Here is an 18,482-nt window from a genome sequence, read left to right as displayed (position 1 = left end):
ATCGTTTGATGTCAAATTGACAGAGAGCACAAAACGGAGCAAATCGAGCTTGAAGCAAACAAACGCGAAGGCAGTATTGTAAGACAGTCACAAACAAGTCAATAGGGGTACTTTTTTCACTTACAAACATGACTCAAGAAAACAAATAATATAGAGGATTAGGGTTGGAACGTTACCAAAAAGTAAAATTATATGTGAGGATACGCTTGTAAGCGTTTGACAGAAGCCGTCTGTTATTACGGGCGTGTGGGTGAGGAATTAAGTTAATACTCGGAAATACTTGTATTGTTACGTTTTTATTCAGTATTGACTTGATACCTTGGTACTTTTGAGAGCCTATAAAAGAAAATGAAATCTAACAATAAAAGAAGGTTTAGGTTTACCTCAGGGACTCCCAGTCTACGACACGCAGCAATGAAGTTTTCAACATTAAGGCGACACTTGGCAGCACTCAGTTTGGGCTGAATAAATAAAAAAGATGCATTAGAAATTCAGGTCACTTAAAATCAGTTTTCTTCAAATCGCCATAAATTAGCATCTCAGACAATGATCCACGTTTTGTTTTATGAGACAAGAGTCAAGCGTTAGCTCACCACTGCCGGTGAGGGGATGTGGATGATTGACACAGAACGAGGTCGCACGTGATTGGCCAGCTGGCAGAGGACCGTGCCATTGGACAATGCCTCTGCCAGATCTTCAGGCAGGGTGATCTTCAGCCGTGACTCCAGAGACTGAAACGCAGCCAAGCCATGATTGAAAATGTGAGCCCAAGTTTTTAAGATTTATGAGAAAGACAATGGGGTGAAGCATGTGAGAACTTGTGGTGAATGTCGTTTTACCTTTCGCAGATGCAGGACGTCTAATCTTTCCTCGCGTGGGGATTTAAGCGTGGAGCGAGATTCACTACGGCCGGAATCAGCCAAACTGTTTCCTAAACCTGAGATCAAGAGCAAAGATTTATAACAGACACTATTGATTAAGATTATAGATCTTATAGATTGTGTGTGTGTACCTGTTTTGACGTTGCAGCGTGAGGATGTGCGGAACAAGAAGCTGTTGGGTTTGGGAGCAGAACCCGTGGGAGAACAGGGTTTCACGTATGACGCATCTGGAACGCGACACGACAAAATTCCTTCAAGTCAATATTAAATCAACATTCGCCTTACATTTTCCTTAATACACAATCCTGTCATATTGTGAACGATTCGTCGGTGCATGCTGTTCCAAATAAAAAAGCGTTTGTCTTGGTTATTTTTAATCAAAGTGTAATAACTTGCTTTTACTTTGGAAATGACTTTCCTTTTCTGCTGAGTTCACAAATCCCCTTTCATCGCCTTCCATCTAACAACCTGCCATCACCCCCATAGTAAGGAACAACTTTCACAAACCAATCAGTTTATGCAGGTCTTCTCAAATATAGTTTTTAAGGAGATGGGGCATATAAGACCGTACATTGTGAATGTCTTTATTTATTCATTTTTATTTATTTATAATTATAAATAGAAACTAAGTTGCTTTGTGAAAGGATTTGGTGTTTTGCACGATGGGGACATCTGCAGGCCAATTATGTGTGAATGCAATGGAAAACTAAATACAAAAGCAGCTACTGCTGCAATTATTTGTCTTTACACGTAAAAAGTACATTATTCATTTTATATAATCTATAAAAATAGTATGTGTATGAAATTGTAACTGTGCTAAGTCATGGACCACTAATGTCTACCATCCGCCCTCTATTGACCTCAAAGTCTATAACCACTCGGGTGCATACAAGCAGGATATACAGTACAGACAGCAAATGTTACAATCATTGACTGTATATCATCCCAAACATAACTGAATCAGCCTGATTTATTTAAAACTCACTGGTTCAATCAAGTGTTAAAACGCAAAGAACTGATTCAAAACAGAAGGTTCATACGTTTCTCATATAATTTTTTTCCTACTATGGTAGTCAATGGTGGCCAAGAACTGTTTGGTTACAAGCATTCTTTCAAATATCTTTCTCTGTGTTCATCAGAACCAAGAAATGTATACAGATTTGGAACTCAAGGATGAGTAAATGATGACAGGATTTTCATTTTTAGGTGCACTGTCCCCTTAAGCTAAGCCTTGTTTGTGAAACCGGGCCTTAATGTTTTAATAAATCAGAATTGATCTTATAAACACGCCTGGTTTCACAGACAGGGCTTAAGTTTAGCCAGCTATAGGGCTAAATTAGGCCATTTAAATAGCTTTTATAAAAGCATCTTGACACAAAAGATACCACTGATGATGTCAATGCACAGCTCAGACATGCATTTTAGTCATGGACCCAGCATTAGCAACGGCCTTGAAACTGAGCCGTGATGTAACCGAAAGTTGAAATATGTTGATATGACGTTACCTGTGCGACTAACACAGCGCTGTATAGATGCTGCATGAGAGGTGGGAGACGGCTGATCTACACTCTGAGGAAAAAAACAAGATACTTTAAACGAGTGTTTAAGATGTAGCACATCACAGATGGATATGAAGAATGGACTTACAGCACTCCTCTGTTTCAAGCCATTGGGAGGAGAGCTGCTATCTGAGCTGTCACCACTAGAGAGAGACAGAGATCAACAATAAACAGCTCGAAAAACAACACCAACCAAATAGAGTGGAAATTTTACAAACTATAACACTACAAAAAAAATTATAACACTTCAGACAAAAAAGCATTATTAAAATAAATGACTTTTAATGGTTGTTAGATTTGACTTCTACCGTAGTTAATAATTTGATTCTCGAAATTAGATTTCGCTTTTTCTCGCTAAAGAGACTGAGATTACCACAACAAAACAAAAAGCCTATGCAGCCCATTCGTTTCACTCTTACCCTGAAACACTTCCTGTTCCTCCGTGCTTGGTCGTCGTCGTCGCCAAGTTACTTCCTGTTTTTACAGTCATCTTCTGCAAACTGTAAGACATCGAACGCTCATTAGTCAATAACTTCCTAATGCAGGAGAAACAAAAATCGCTCTTTGTTCTTATAGAGAGGCATCCTGGGATAGCCCTCTGATGTTCTTCCTCTGGCTGTGCTTTTCATATGGCTCCCTGATAGCACACATACATCTGGTTTACGTCTATTTGACGTCTGCATTTACATCTGCAAGACATCTACAATACATCGTTTGCTCATCTGCAATACGTCTCGGAGATGTCTGCTGTCAGACGTCATATAGACATCTAGAAGATGTCTGTAAGATGTTTATGATTTAGAATGGATGTACAACAGCTCTTTCTAAGATGTTTAGCAGATGTTTTTAATCAGCAGATCTCCAGATCTTTAGCAGACGTATTACAGACGTTCAGACGTCACCGAGACATATTGCAGATGAGCAAACTATGTATTGTAGATGTCTTGCAGATGTAAATGCAGACGTCAAATAGATGTAAACCAGAAGGATTGTGCTATCTGGGCTGTATCTCACTTGACATAGCAAGACTTTAAATGAGCTTTCAAACACTAATGAAGTCATAGCATGACGGCGGGTAATAGTGGTTTTAAAACCACAAGCCTTTGATGAAAGCTGTCAGCATAGAGGCCATTTTATGTACTTTAAAGGCATTAAGTGATTTTAGAAATAGATTTAGGTTTGGTGTGTTTGATTAAGTTTGCTTAAGTAAAAAGGAAAGTTCTAAGTGTTTTACAGTGTTGCAGTGATTATTATAAATGATTTATCCGTGCATTATTTTTCCAAAATTCATTTGCCCTTGTAATCTTTAATCAAAAACGTTAAGCTCCTCTCCCCCTCTCAACAACAACGCTTCACCACATGACGTCAGCAACAAAAAAGAGGTTGGACTATACTGACTGTCCAATAGCCAGGCATTTTTAGCCCTCCCTTCCAGGGTCAACTTACAACAAACCAATCAAAAAGGGAAGGGCAAAATAAAGTCCCGCCCTACATTTTTTCGAATTTCAGAAGCCCTTTCACTCAGATATACATCACGATATGGAAAAGAAGTCAATCGCAACTTCCGTTTCATGGTGACTTTAAGTTCAGTGACTCTTGACCTGCATAATCTTTAAGAAAAAAAACATAACAAAAACTAAAGTGTTACAGTTTCCCTCAAGTTTGCTTTTCAGTGGTCAATATCATATCGACAATTCACATTATCCTGTTATTTAAGAAAACTAATAGAAACTTAAGTAAACAATATTTCAACGAAACAAAGTCGGCATGAAACAAATTCTAAAGCCTATTTTGACACATATCAGAGTAAGAAAATGGCTTCTGGGATGAAAAAAAGAGGCTTGTGTTTATGATTTTTAAAAAAGCTGCATGGAGTTCATTCCACATGCCTAAACAAGTGTGACCGGCCCTTTACATTTTTTTTTGTTCAATTCATTCAATCCCATCACCCCCCTTCAAACTCACGTGCTGGCTCTGCCTCTCTGCTGTTGCTGCGCTCTCTCTCTCTCCTGCCAGATGAGCAGGTTTCCAGGCCTCCTCTTCTCCTCCAGAGTGGGGCTGGATGGAGAACCAGCATCTGAACCATCTCCCACCACAAATATCCTGACACAAGAGAGGGTCAGAGAGACATTTAGCTATTGTACTCTTTAATCGATTTTCTCATATTGGAAGTGTATGCAGAGACGTCTCACACGTCAAAAGTAGTGTCAAAGGCACCAACACTGTATTCAACAGACATGGAATGACTATGAAAGCAAGACAGATGTTATGTGTTAAAAATCAGGTCTGTTGGTAAAGCTCCAGGCAGATGAGTTTACTGAGTAACTGTGATTCAGACAGTACAGTGATTCAACAACACTGATCTGTACTGTGGGAGGAAGCTGGCATGTATCATTCTGTTGACTTTTCCCAGCACTCGTTCACAGTGACCTCGCACAACCAAAGCGGTGGGATGGGATGTCCAACATCAGTTAATTAAAAGACTGTTTGACATGAACATCTAATATATCAACTGAACAACACGGTGTACTTTACATCTTATCAATATTTAAATCTAGCCAATATTTACTAATCTCTAGGACAAAATTTATACATTTAAGTTTCAGCAACATTTTTATATTTGTCTGAAATAAAGTTGAACAAAAAACTTGTAATGATTGCTAAAAACGTTCTACACTCAATGACTGCAATACATTTATACTGTAAACACATTTGTTGAAAAACAACAGCATATGGTGACATTATAATATACTCCAAAACTATCAAACTATTGTTAGCAATTTGCAATATGTCATGTAGGTTAACAGAAATGTAGCAATTTTTTGTTAATGTGCCCTTCATTTTCTCTGGATTAATTTGTACCTGAACAGCTACTGGACATTTCTTAAAGCCGGGATAACATAAATGCTGTCATGCATTCTGACTTCTTTACACTGTTGAATGTGCTGGCTTCTCATGCTTAACATGGTCAACTTGTTAAAAAACGAGTTGGACGTATGACATAGTATTTCTGTGCTCGATACACACCCCCAGCACTCCAACTTGTTTTGGAAAGTTTTTTACAAGTCTATTCCTTTTATTGGGCAATAGGCCCTTTTCACAATGACATCACTTAACTTCCGCTTTTTCGCAAAGCAGTGCATCATAACATCCGTCTTGCAACAAACAAGAAGAAGAAGAACTTCCGTTTTGCCGTTGCGCTGGAATTTAACAACAGTGAAAAAAAATTGACAGAACTCGTATTCAAGTACTTATCCTAGCACCTTCGCTAACACAAAAAGAAAACAAAACACTTACCTTCATAATCAAACAGGTACTGTTCAACGAAGAATTTGTATCCTTTCTCTAGCTTTGATCTTGTCGTTAGCGAAAATTTGTCTGCAAGACGTTGTACTGTACATCATCTAGCCGTATTTGTGGCAGATGTGCAAGGGACTTGGTAAACTCCATTCTGAGGCGCTAGCGGAAGTAACTTCTTCTTGAGTTTTACTGCCGGTTGGCAAACCAGCTTATAGGTGCATTACCGCCACCTTATGAACTGGAGTGCTAGCGGAAGTAACGATACACTGCTTCACAGCAGAACGGAAGATGCGTGACGTCATGTGAAAAGGGCGTATTGTCCCGGAAAAGCACACCCACAGCAAGGTGAAAGAAATAGCCCACCCACGCTCCAACTGACGAGGGATAGGAAGACCCGCTTATCAAGATTGGCTGGGCTGCGTCAAGATTGGCTGCGCTGTGGGCCTGCAGCTGCAGCTTGTTACTCTTGCGATAGTGAGAGAAGTTGAGGTGTGTTTGTTTATTCACGGCATTTCATTGATGGATGTTCAGTGGACATAACGCTGGATTTGGAGATCGTTTGAAACTGATAGATGGAGCGGTCCCAGTGCTAAAACATGACAGACATGAACTGCACGTGGTAAGTCAAACTAAGTCATATCTCTGTGTTTTGTTGGCAATCGGCGTGTACGTGCATAATGTAAACAACACGAAGGGATAATGCAATGATGTATTGTGTGCTCGTGCTGAAGTTCTGTCCCCCTTGCCTGCCTCCAGCAGCTCGTCTTTTTCCGGAAATAATCGTACAGCTGTATCTCTCTTTTATAAATTTGTGCAAACAAAATACTCTTCGAACATACAACGTATGCAATACTATTGTATAGGTACTCAAGATTAATATGAGATTGGCAGAAACTGCGTGTGTTATCCCATCTTTAATCTACACCAATGAGACATGTACATGTTACATATCAACACAAAAGATGATCTTACTGTCAACAGCATCACCAGCTGTATTCAAATACATTCAAATTCTGAGCTACTGACTTCTTCATTACTCTCTCTATTTGTTGTGTATGTTCTGCTTTGAATTCATTCTGTACATTATGTGTGACATTGCTGCTGGTGCCTGAATTTCACTTCTAATTTCAGTGTGGTTGTATACTTATCAGTCAACATAGCCGATTTTGTTATGTGATGCATGATTGATGATGCTTTTTCTTAAAGAGTACATAACATGAGATCATGAAAATGACATTTCATGCAGTGTGTAATGTTGCCGTGTTTGAAAGGTAGCAGTCTGCCAAGTTGCAAATCCGAAGGTGAATGAATAACAAAGTTATTGGCTTGGAAAAAAGGGAGTCGACTCCGAATCACGCAAACGATTCGTCCCTAGTCCGATTCGTGAACCGCCACGGATGTACGTCACTACATATAGTCCCCGCCTACTTTTGCTAGGACTGCATGCGAAAACTTCACTCTTCTCCCCCAAACACTGTAGCTGTGAGCCTCATTCGCGGTAGACCAATCACAGCAGACTAGACCATCTGACCAATCACATCAGACTAGGCTAGCTAAAGGGGGGGATTAGACAGATGAATTGCGGAACGAATCATTTGAGAGTCAGTCAAGAAGTAAGGTAAGAATAACTGCCTATTATAACGAAATCATAGTGTTTTTACACATTCTATGTACATAAACTTGTTGTTGGACACTTCATAAACCAAAGTAGGACCTTAAAAATCCCTAGGTACTCTTTAATGCTAAGAGCAGATCTATGTAGAAACAATGTCAGCCAAAACTTCCCTTCCATCTGTCTGACAGATTGTTAAATATTTGATCCAAATAATAAAAAGCAAATCAGTCAGTATCTAAAAGCTTCACTGTCAGTGACCTAATAGGCTATTCAGTCTACGTCTAGGCTATACATGCAATCTTAAAGAGAGAGATGATGATTATCTTAAAGGAATAGTTCACCCGAAAATTAAAATTCTGTCGTATGTCGTCCGAAGTCTGTATATGACTCTTTCTTCTGTGGAACACAGAAGAATTTGTGATTTGTTTGTGATATTTTGAGAAACATCTCAGTGGTTTTGTGTCTATACAATGGAAGTCAACGGGGGCGGCAATTTTGTTTCCAACGTTCTTCCAAATATCTTCTTTTGTGTTCCGCAGAAAAACTCATACAGGTCTGGGATGACATGATGGTAAATAAATGGTAAATAAATGCTGAAAGAAATTTCTTTTTTTGGGTGAACTATCCCTTTAAGAGTCAGCATTTGCATGACTGTGGACAACTGCAACAAATCAAACTGCATCCTATGTGAAGAATGTCAGAGTTAAAAAATATCACATATTTGCTAAAATTAGGTATCCTGACAGAATGTTTAAAAAAACTGAATGAACACTATTCCCGGTTGTCTCCCTAATATGTATTATGTATTTTAATCAAGAATATACATTTCACAGGCAGTAAATGTGTTTTGTATTTGTTAACTCACCTGGTGCCTGTAGATTCAGGGCTCTGGGATGGGGTGCTACTGGGACTTTTGCTTTTTTCCTGTCATGAAAAGAGTGAACATCATTTAATTTAGCTAAATATCATTATCAGCAAATATACAGAATACAACATATAAACGCTTTTCATCTTGAATAGATTTGCTGATGTGAGACCCCTGACCTGAGGGGTCTCCGTAAGCGGAGGGAGACACCGCTCATCCTCTTCTTCTGTTATGCTGTTGTCTATGAAATCTACTTGCTCCACGTCTCCATTCACTACACAGCAAGATAAACCAAAGTTATAGAACATTTAAAAGCATTTTATAATAGAAAACCAAGTTTGACAATTATGATGCCCTGTATGCATTTTTACCTTTGGGTGTGTTTAGTAACGTATCCCTCTCCTCCTCCTCTTGAAAATTTGTGTGTTCACGGGAAATCTCTGTCAAACGCATCGACCGGTCTGAGAAATCATCGGCCGACTGGAGCATGAACGTCAACATCAGGAAACACAGACACACAAAAACAGCCACTTAAATCATCCCATTCTTGATAATCGTTTAGAAAGCTTCTAAATGGTTCAATATTTGACAGATACCCAGCTCTCCTTATACCTCATTTCCAGACCATCTTTTGCTCCCACTGTCCACACTGTTAAACCCAGAGTCCAGGCCGCCGTACTGACACGGGTAGAGGTCCTGATCCAAAAGACTGGAGAGACCACACACAAGCACACAAGCAGAAACATGAGTAGAGTTTTCAATGAACTGAGTGATTACAGATTTTCAACACCCTAAGACTCTTTGTCCTTGACAATCTGACCCTGGCATTCTTTCTCACCAGCTGTTAAAGGCGGTGGGCCGGAGAGCTTTTTCAAACTGGTCCTGAGTCCTTTTGCAGGCCTCCATGTTTAGATATTTGAAGATGTGAAACTTTCCCTTGGAGCAGATCTGGGCGGGGGGCATCTGGAGGGGGTTGTTTTCAAGGATGATGGACTGGAGGTGGCGTAGATGGCGGTAACATACAGGCACGTGTGATATGCGGTTGCATGACACGTCCAAACGAACAAGCGGCAACTCGGACAACTCTGAGGTGAAAGAAATGGCAATTGGAGTGAGTGTACAATATCCGATATGTATTTAACCTAATGCAATAACAATTTAGCATTTAAAGGGACAGTTTACCCAAAAATGAAAATTCTGTCATCGTTTACTCACCCTCGAGTTGTTCCAAAATTGTTCTGATGAACATAGAGAAAGATATTTAGAAGAATGCTTGTAACCAAACAGTTCTTTGCCACCATTGACTACCATAGTAGGAAAAGTTACAAAAGGGCCCAACTGTTTGCTTTCCTACATTCTTCAAAATATCTTCTTTTGCGTTCAACAGCAACAAGAAATGTATAAAGCAATTTTACATACTATGGTAGTCAATGGTGGCCAAGAACTGTTTGGTTTCAAGCATTCTTCCAAATATCTTTCTCTGTGTTCATCTGAACAGTGAAATCTACACAGATTTGGAACAACTAGAGGGTAAGTAAATGAAGACAGAATTTTCAAGTTGGGGGATGTGTCCCTTTAATTTAGGTTTCATTTACAGTTATAAGGAGTTTGTTTGGGATACAGACCTTCAGGCAGAGTGGTAAGTTGGTTTCTTCTCAGATTTAAATCCCTTAAACATTCTAACTGGCCGAGTTCAGCGGGCAAAGACTGCAGCTCATTACAACTCACATCCTGATGCCAAGAGAGAAACAGACCAGAACACAAAAGAAACAAAGAAATGAGGAACCGAATAATGTTGTGTGAATATATACCACAATTAGATGAACTAATTTATGGAACTACTGCAAATAGCACAACATTACAGTCAGCTACACACTGACTGTAGAGAGCACCAGTGAGAAGTGTGTTTGTTGTATGTACCAGTTGTCGTAGGTGTGTGAGTGTGTGTATGGTGGCCGGCAGGACTGATAACTTGTTGTTGCTGACGACGAGCACTCGCAGCAGAGGGAGCTGACAAACTGATGGCGGTAGACTGGACAGCAGGTTACGACTACACACACACAGAGAGAGAGAGAGAGAGAGAGAGAGAGAGAGAGAGGCAATTTACCAGTGTGTATCACTGTGATAAATTAATGCAATCAAACATCAGAGAGTAAATTACAGATTTATAACCAATCCATTTAATTTCTTTTGAAGATATTTAAGCCGGGGAGAGCACTGGTCGTACTTGAGGGTGAGGTAGGTTAAAACTGGAAAGTGTGTGTGGCTGTGTACAGTTTTAGCTTGTGAGAGAAACGTTTTTGATAAACCAACTTGTTCTCACTAGGGGCGTAACAATACACCAGTATTTACAATAACTGTGATATAAAAAGCATGTTTATCAATATAATTCTACCTGATTCTGATCAGGGCTGTTCAGTGCAACATATGTGTCGCACGTAGGGATGGGCGATACCACAATTTTTTTATTCGATACGATACCGATACTTTTTCTTGAAATGTTACCGATACCGATGCCGATACCGATACTGATGCTTTTTTTAAATAAAAATCTAATTACAATTAAAAAAAACAAATTACATACTTGTACTGGCTACTAATAACAAATTTATTAAAAAAGCAATTTAAACAAATAAATACAATGTTTAAACAACCTTCTTACAAAAATATTGATAAATAACATAAATCTTAATAAAATGAACAAAAAATGTGCATATTTTCACTGTCTTATTTTTAAACAGGCCATTTTTCTTAGGCTTTAACATTCTTTTTGTACTATTACATACAGTATTAAAAAAAATTATATATTGATTAACTAGCAAAAATCTTAATACAATTAACAAAATTACAAACAACATAAACTGTGCATACTTTCACTTGTGTTTCACTTCAATTGCTGATTAAGAATTCCTAATCTTTAAATTGTAGATTGGAGTTTAAGAAATGCAACATGTCAACATCTCCTCTGTTTGATGCGGAATTGTGCAATGCATGCGTGTTGTGTATGTGTACGTGCCTGAATATCACGTGACCACGTCGCTGGCGCTGCGCAGCCGGAGACCGATCCGTGTGTGACGTCAAACTGCCGCGAGAGCTACTTTCATAACATGCGCAGAGCTAACATTTAGTTATGCTGAAACTATTACTGTAATTAACAAGATAATCGATACTTTTCAGAAAATATCGATACCTAAATAGCAGCTTTTGAATATCGATGTATCGATACTGCAGCATCGATGTGCACATCCCTACTCGCACGTGCTACAAAAACATCGGTCTGTGCGAAGGACAAATTTCCCGGTGTAGCACACGTGCGATACAGTTTGGTAAGTGCAGTGACAGAGCCGCGTGTTTGTGTGAAGTGCGTTTTTCATTGTGCTTGTCTGTGTGTGACGTTAATCAATGGCTCACCGCTATTTTACTTCATTTTAGTCTATTTTGCGAGTGAAACTTGTTTTCCGGCTGCATTAAGTCCATATAACTACTGTAGATGCGGACTCAGAATCCTGCTGTTTACATATGTCATCTCGCTGTTCTGCGTGTGTGAGTGAATGAGCTGCTTAGTTGAACATACTACACGCGTGACAGTGGACTTGTCTGCAGTTCACTGTATGAAGACATGAGCACATGAACTTCATCTCCAGCGTTTCTCTGAGAGTTTATTTCACAAGCATTTCACAGTTTGAGGAAAGCTACAGTCAACCACACTGAAACTCAAACGCCTTCGGGGGGACCCGTCAAAATAAAAGTCCCGTTAACCTGAACACTCGGATAAAAAAATCTGTAGTATACTATAGTATTTGCAATAGATCATTGTAGTACCCTTGTAGTAAATTGATAAACTGTTGTAAAACTGTAGTATCCTATAGTAAGATTAAAAAACACTATAGTATCTAGACTTTTACTGCAGTTTACTATAATAAATACTATAGTATTGTATACTACTGTATTTTTATGTGGACAAATACATTACTTTTGTATAGTACAGAACTTAGAAAAATGAAAACTAATTTAGGTAAACTAAAAATTATACAGCCCTAATTTATCCATCTGTATGTAACATTAATTTAATTTGTCAGTTACCTGCCTATTCGTGTGATAAACTGCACTTGTTTTTTTAAAGATGACAACAGACGTTTTATACTTCAACTGTATATTATATATACTTCAAAGCGCTTCATACTACAACTGTTTGGCCCGTGCTACAAAATTTTAAACCTCTGTGGCACCAGTGCTATGTGCAATAAAAGTTAACGTACAGCCCTGCCTGTGATAATATTGAAATTAGATTTTTTTGGCAACCTTTTTAACATTTGCTTTGATTAAAAACACTCTTTCTTTGAGTATAATTCACTGGCCAAAAACTGAGAAAACAAATGTAAACAAAGTGAAAGATTAATTTGACTGCTAGCATTTTTTAATACATAAAAACCAACAGATCGTGATAGCATTAAATCTTTTGGCAACAATAATGGTGTAGTGAAAAATCTAGTTGCTGAGCTAGTTCTCACTGCACTGTAAAAAAAAGAAATCCTGTAAAAACGATAATATTCCAGCAGCTGGGGAGCAAGAAAAAAGCCTGTAAAATATATTTTTTGTAAATTACATACTGTAATTTGCAGTTTATTCCTTTAATTTGACATATTTTTATTGCATTTGATGTGAAAATTCTGTAAAATGAATGAGTAACATTTCAGGAAATTAGTTTTTTATAGTGTGGTAAAAATCATGTTTTATTTTTGATTCAATAATGTTAATATGTTTGTTTAAGAGCTTAGAAAATATCATTAGCCCGATTAAAGTCTATGGGATGCCCTTACTAATATAGACGGTTTCAAAGCAACAACATAAACAAACGTTATTGCGAATGCACGGTTTTGTGACCCAAACTTAAGTTTCTGGCACACTTCTGCAAATAAAAGAGTCCCTGCAGTTTGTATTTGATAACAAGCAAAAAAAATAACAAACAAATTACATTCGCTAGCAAGTTAAAAGTATGTTTAGCCAGTATTATTTTGGGTTACCAGTAGAAGAACCGTTACTTGGCTAAACTTAGATGCAACAAAGTTCCACAACCTATTCAACAAATTGTTTATTTAATAAAATTATATACAATAAAATTCAACAAATTGTTTGTTAAATACAATTATTATACAATAAAATATTATTATAAATTCATTAAATTCATTAATGAATTAAAATAATTAATATAAAATATAAATGGTTATATTATTAGCCACTAGCCAGACCAATCAACAAACAGACCAGAAGTTAGCTTCGGGCCAGGCGCGTGCGTCCGATGAAACCCTCTATACTTTAGTGAAATGCATGTGAAGCTGAACTTGGTTCGGCTTGCAGATAGAGTGTGTGTGTGAGTGAGGTTGAGGCAGGTGAGATGCGTGTGTATGTACCTGAGGTTGAGGTAGGTGAGGACTTGCAGCTGGCACAGGCTGGGCGTGAGGGATCGCACACAGTTGTGATACAAGCTGAGTGTCTCCAGAGAGACAAACTGGCACACCTCTTCTGACACCTCACATAGCCGGTTCTTTGACAGGTCTGAAAGAGAGAATAACCAATAACAGTTAGCACTTGACAAAATAAAAACATGACAAATCACATTCACGGTTACAAGACTGACATTTACATATGATGAAGATTTATTATATTAATGAATTTCTTTATTATACTACAGAAAAACTAACATTTTCAGCAAAAAACAATTATTTCATTTTTCATATTCTTTTTTACGCATTTTATTTTTACACATTTTATAATATTTTTCAATTGAACAAAATGGGGCCCTTTTTTAGTTCTTTATTTAAACAAATATTTTAACAATGCAAAAAAACCTTAAAGGTCCTAATCTTTCTTAATTTTCCCTAATCAGAATATAATTTCTTGTTTTTTTCTATTCATTTGGTTTTCAGGAAGAAACCAGGACAGGTTTCATGTCATTTACCCAAACTTACAATACCAAACTAAACTGAAAATGATCTCGGCCCCAGTGTTTACATTCTGTTTGAGTCACATTCAATGGATGACAGCAGTCAGACTATAAATGCATTCTAAACAACAGGAACGCATCTATTGTCCAGTATATGTATTCAATACTTTGTTTGAGCTTTGTTTTGTGTTATCCAGGAACGGGAAGCGCGCAAACAGCCGTGATGTTTCCCAAAGTGAAGAAAGGCTGTTTTATAGGAATTCAGATTTCCTCCAAGTCAATTTTTAACAGAAATTGAGGATGTGAACTTTTTATCCGAATATAGCTCCAAACTATTCCAATTCACTCCCATATTATCCTTCTAGACAGAAGTTTCAATCTTAAATACAATGCTTGAACACACACTCCCTCTGTGATACCGGTCACAGGGTCAGAATATATTTCTGGAGAGAGGATTTTAATAAGAGGGCAGCCAGGGAGAGCTCAGAAAAGGGTGTGTGTGAATATAAGTGTAGCTCAACTGTACGTCAACCAGAGAAACAAACCAGACAAACCTAAAACAAACACGACACGGATAAGGTTTAATGAAGGCTAATGTGTAATGTGTTCACTGTACTGTACATTAGGCCGTTCAGATTCAGTTCTCCACGCTCAGCCTTGATAAATGATCATAAACAAAATCAAATCGACTTTCACTCTCACAGAACAATAGCGCATGGACGTGTGTGTGTGTGTACGTGATTGTGCGTTCTTATCATCGCTGGACTGTCTGATTGTCCAATCTGCTCTCCTTCTCCAGATCTTTTGTTCAGCTGTTTTATTTGGCAAGGAAGCATTTCCCGCCTCTCTCTTCCCAGTGGGAACTAAAGATTCCCAAGGGCAGCCCACATTTCCCACAATCCTCTGCACAGCTTTGCTCATTCAGCCTAACATGGTTGAGATGAAGAGAAATGCCAGTGTGCCCACATCATGGAGAAAGATTATATATGGACAAGTCTGAATATTACAGAAACCATGAGTATTTATTTTTAACAAAATGCAAGTATACTGTATTATGAAAACGCATTTTCAGTTAAATGTGTTCAATTATTTATGTGTAAAAAGTTTTTAATGTTGATGTTAAAATCGCATCCCATCTTTATATGGAAAGTGTAAAAACTGTGTATATAGTTAGTTACAACATCACTCTGCTTGCTTGTGCAGCCTCTGTCTCTCTCAACAAATAGCATTTTCCTGTTTGTCCAACAATGGTAGACAAAAAAAAGTGTTTGTCTAAGTTGCATTGTTTAAAGCAGGGGTGTCCAATGTCGGTCCTGGAGGGCCACTGTCCTGCAGAGTTTAGCTCCAACTTGGCTCAACACACCTGTTTGGAAGTTTCTAGTCTGCTTTGTGAGACCTTGATTAGCTGTTCAGGTGTGTTTGATTAGGGTTGAAGCTAAACTTTGCAGGACACCGGCCCTCCAGGACTGACTTTGGACACCCCTGGTTTAAAGCAACACTTTGCAGTTTTTCGACCTTAAAATAATGTCTCAAAAATGTTTTCATTAGTAGAACAACTCTTAACTGGACATATTCTACTGCCGCTGCTACCTGAGCAGCCTCATAGCGGCTAAAACCACACTCTGTAAATTCTGCCCCGCCCATCCCCTGCCTGCGGAAGAGTGCGACATTGTTTTCAAATGACGTTTCTGCATTCGCTGGTTTCATCAGCTTAGTAAATACATTCTCGTGTATTGCACTGCCCACGGGAACGTTTATACAGCAACATTATTTACAACACTGGTAACAGACAATTGCGCTTATCAACCACATGGGGGAGCAATCAGCAAAAGTTAAAAAGTGTTGCTCTAAGGCTTAAAGGCGGGGTAACCGATTTCCGAATTACGCTTTAGACAACTGAGTCGGGCCGAGTACCAAAACAACCTTGCCAATCAGCAGTAAGGTGCACAGTGCACAGGACGGACATTAGCCGAGCCGAGAAATGGCTACGAGAAATCGGACACCCCGCCTTTAAAGTCCCAGTGAAATTAAAAAGGACAATTCTTATTTTTTTCATGAAATATTGCAGCGTTTATAGTAAATAGCTTATCAATGTGGGTCATTTTCTTTTTAAAATTCATGTACCCTCGTAATCTTCAGTTAAAATCTGAAAATGCACTTCCGCCCTGAAATGACTATCACTCTCAAATGACGTAGACTAGACAGCTTGGCCGGAGCATCCGTTCACTCCTCCCCTTCAACTATCAGTCTGCTGCCAGTTTCATTTCAAAATGCAACACATCCAATCAATTCGCAGGGAAAAACGCAAGCCACGCCCACTCATTTTATCCTTTGAAATTCCTTTTCACTCGGAAATGTGTCAGAATACGGAAGTAAAAACGATCGCAACTTCCGGTTCACAGGGACTTTAAATTCATGTTCTGGCAATGTTTATTTGTGTTTCTCTGAAGGGACTCCCTCCTGCGTGAGGTCTTAAGCTCTTCCCAGCCTCAACAATATGAATTTTATTTTAGTAAGACAAAAATCACCAGCTATTAAGCAGCAATGTATTTTAGACTCAAAATATCATGTGTTTGATGAAGAGACTCTAAGGAGTAGCAGGTGGTCTACTGACCCCCTCTTTCCTCTCTCTCTCTCAGGCATCTGAGCATTTTCCTGCCTGCTAGCGTCTCTTCGATGTAACTAAAGCTGGTTTTGCATCTGCTGTGTGCGAGAGAGTGTTAATCAACACACACACACACACACACACACACACACGCATATCGCTCTCCACACCCTCAACTCCTCCTCTGGTCCTGGAAGGAGCTTACACATGGATTAGCCTGTAGGATAAGAACAGACTCCCTCACTGTTCATTTCAAATGCATTCACATAAATAAACACAAATAGGGTCTAATTATACTTTTAGCTAAGCATATGAACATGCTTAAATTGAAATTTTCTCTGAACATTATGGCCAGTTAAGGTTGTGTATTTGTGGTACCTGGGGTCTTATGAATAGATTTTCCATGAACATATATGGATTTATAAAAAAATAGTTAAGAATAGATTAAAAAAAAAAAGTTAACACCCTTATTCATCGGCTGGTGTCATGTAGAGCCTTTTGAAGATGCTATTAAACTGAAATTTGGACCTTAACCAACTGCTCCCCGTTTAAGTGCATTATATGGATAAGAATCCTGGAAAGCTTTCCTCAAAAGCCTCAATTTGTTTTCAACAGAATAAAAAAACACACGGACGGCTTGTGTGACATGTGGATGAGTGAATTATCATGAAATTTTCATTTTAAAGTGAACTATTCCTTTAATAAAAAATACAAATTCTGTCATCATTTACTCACCCTCTTGTAATTTCAAACTTGTATGACATTCTTTCTTCTGCAGAACACAAAAGAAGATGTTTTAAAGAATGATGGTAATCTAACAATGGCAGTACCCATCGACTTGCATTGGTTTTGTGTCCATACAATAGAACCACTGTTACCGCCGTTGTTCAGTTACCAACATTCTTCCAAATATCTTCTTTTGTGTACTGCAGAAGAAAGAAAGTCATACAGGTTTGAAATGACAAGACGGCAAGTAAATGATGACAGAATTTTCATTTAATCAACTATTACTTTAATCTGGGTTAAAAGCATTTCAACAGTTCACACACCTCACCTTTAAATGTTTGACTGAAACCAATAGAGAAACATTTCATTTCTTTCTCTGAAGGAGGAACAATAAACGGTGTCTTGACTCGAGATGGGGGCAGTAGGGAAGATACATGGAGAGAAAGGGTAGAGAGAGAGGGCAAAGGAAAGCAACTCTTGAAAGGGTGTGAGTGAATGAGTAACAGCAGCGGGACAATGGCCATGAAAACAAGAATACGGTCCTGAGGGGCGAGAATGACTCGACACAATCCAACGGCAGCAAAAAAAAAACAGCTGGTGTGTGTCAGAAACACAAGTGTTTTTAAAGTACGTCGGTGAATTTAATGCCAGAAAAAGAGCTGATTATTTCATCTCGCAGCAATATACTTCTGCCACTTTAATGCTAAGTGCACTGACCGAATCGATCCAACACCAGTGGGTGCTAAGCCCTTTTCATTACTCCTTATTGCGCTATAAAACCAAGGTTTATTTTCAAATCTAGGCCTCCAGACTCCAAAAGATCACCGATGGGATCAAACAGTTCAAACCTCATAATCTAACAAGACTGGTCTGATTTATTACAGCTTTTACGAAGAATTTAGGTCTAACACTCTTTGCTTCATAACAACAGCAAAGAGGCTGTCAAAGTTACGTTAGAAAGCAGATTGAGGGAGTTTGCAAGCTTCT

At 38.5% G+C, this 18,482-nt stretch overlaps 1 protein-coding gene across 2 annotated transcripts in view; it reads right to left on the bottom strand.

Moving 5' to 3' along the window:
- lrch4 (leucine-rich repeats and calponin homology (CH) domain containing 4) overlaps positions 1–18,482 on the bottom strand; it is a 45,609-nt gene that overhangs the window by 5,983 nt on the left and 21,144 nt on the right. For both annotated transcript variants that reach the window (XM_057337446.1, XM_057337437.1), the window contains exons 2-17: positions 13,632–13,776; positions 10,141–10,270; positions 9,846–9,951; positions 9,059–9,305; positions 8,833–8,929; positions 8,592–8,700; positions 8,400–8,494; positions 8,221–8,279; positions 4,406–4,543; positions 2,860–2,940; positions 2,529–2,583; positions 2,387–2,450; positions 1,013–1,108; positions 840–937; positions 594–731; positions 384–461 (exon numbers count right to left, since the gene is read on the bottom strand). In XM_057337446.1, the coding sequence (XP_057193429.1) occupies positions 384–461; positions 594–731; positions 840–937; positions 1,013–1,108; positions 2,387–2,450; positions 2,529–2,583; positions 2,860–2,940; positions 4,406–4,543; positions 8,221–8,279; positions 8,400–8,494; positions 8,592–8,700; positions 8,833–8,929; positions 9,059–9,305; positions 9,846–9,951; positions 10,141–10,270; positions 13,632–13,776 (1,736 nt within the window). The remainder of the gene's footprint in view (positions 1–383; positions 462–593; positions 732–839; positions 938–1,012; positions 1,109–2,386; positions 2,451–2,528; positions 2,584–2,859; positions 2,941–4,405; positions 4,544–8,220; positions 8,280–8,399; positions 8,495–8,591; positions 8,701–8,832; positions 8,930–9,058; positions 9,306–9,845; positions 9,952–10,140; positions 10,271–13,631; positions 13,777–18,482) is intronic.

This window comes from Triplophysa rosa, linkage group LG1, assembly GCF_024868665.1.
Source record: "Triplophysa rosa linkage group LG1, Trosa_1v2, whole genome shotgun sequence".
NCBI classification, from domain to species: domain Eukaryota; kingdom Metazoa; phylum Chordata; class Actinopteri; order Cypriniformes; family Nemacheilidae; genus Triplophysa; species Triplophysa rosa.
Note: the sequence above shows the minus strand (reverse complement) of the source record. Positions and strands in the feature narration are given on the sequence as shown.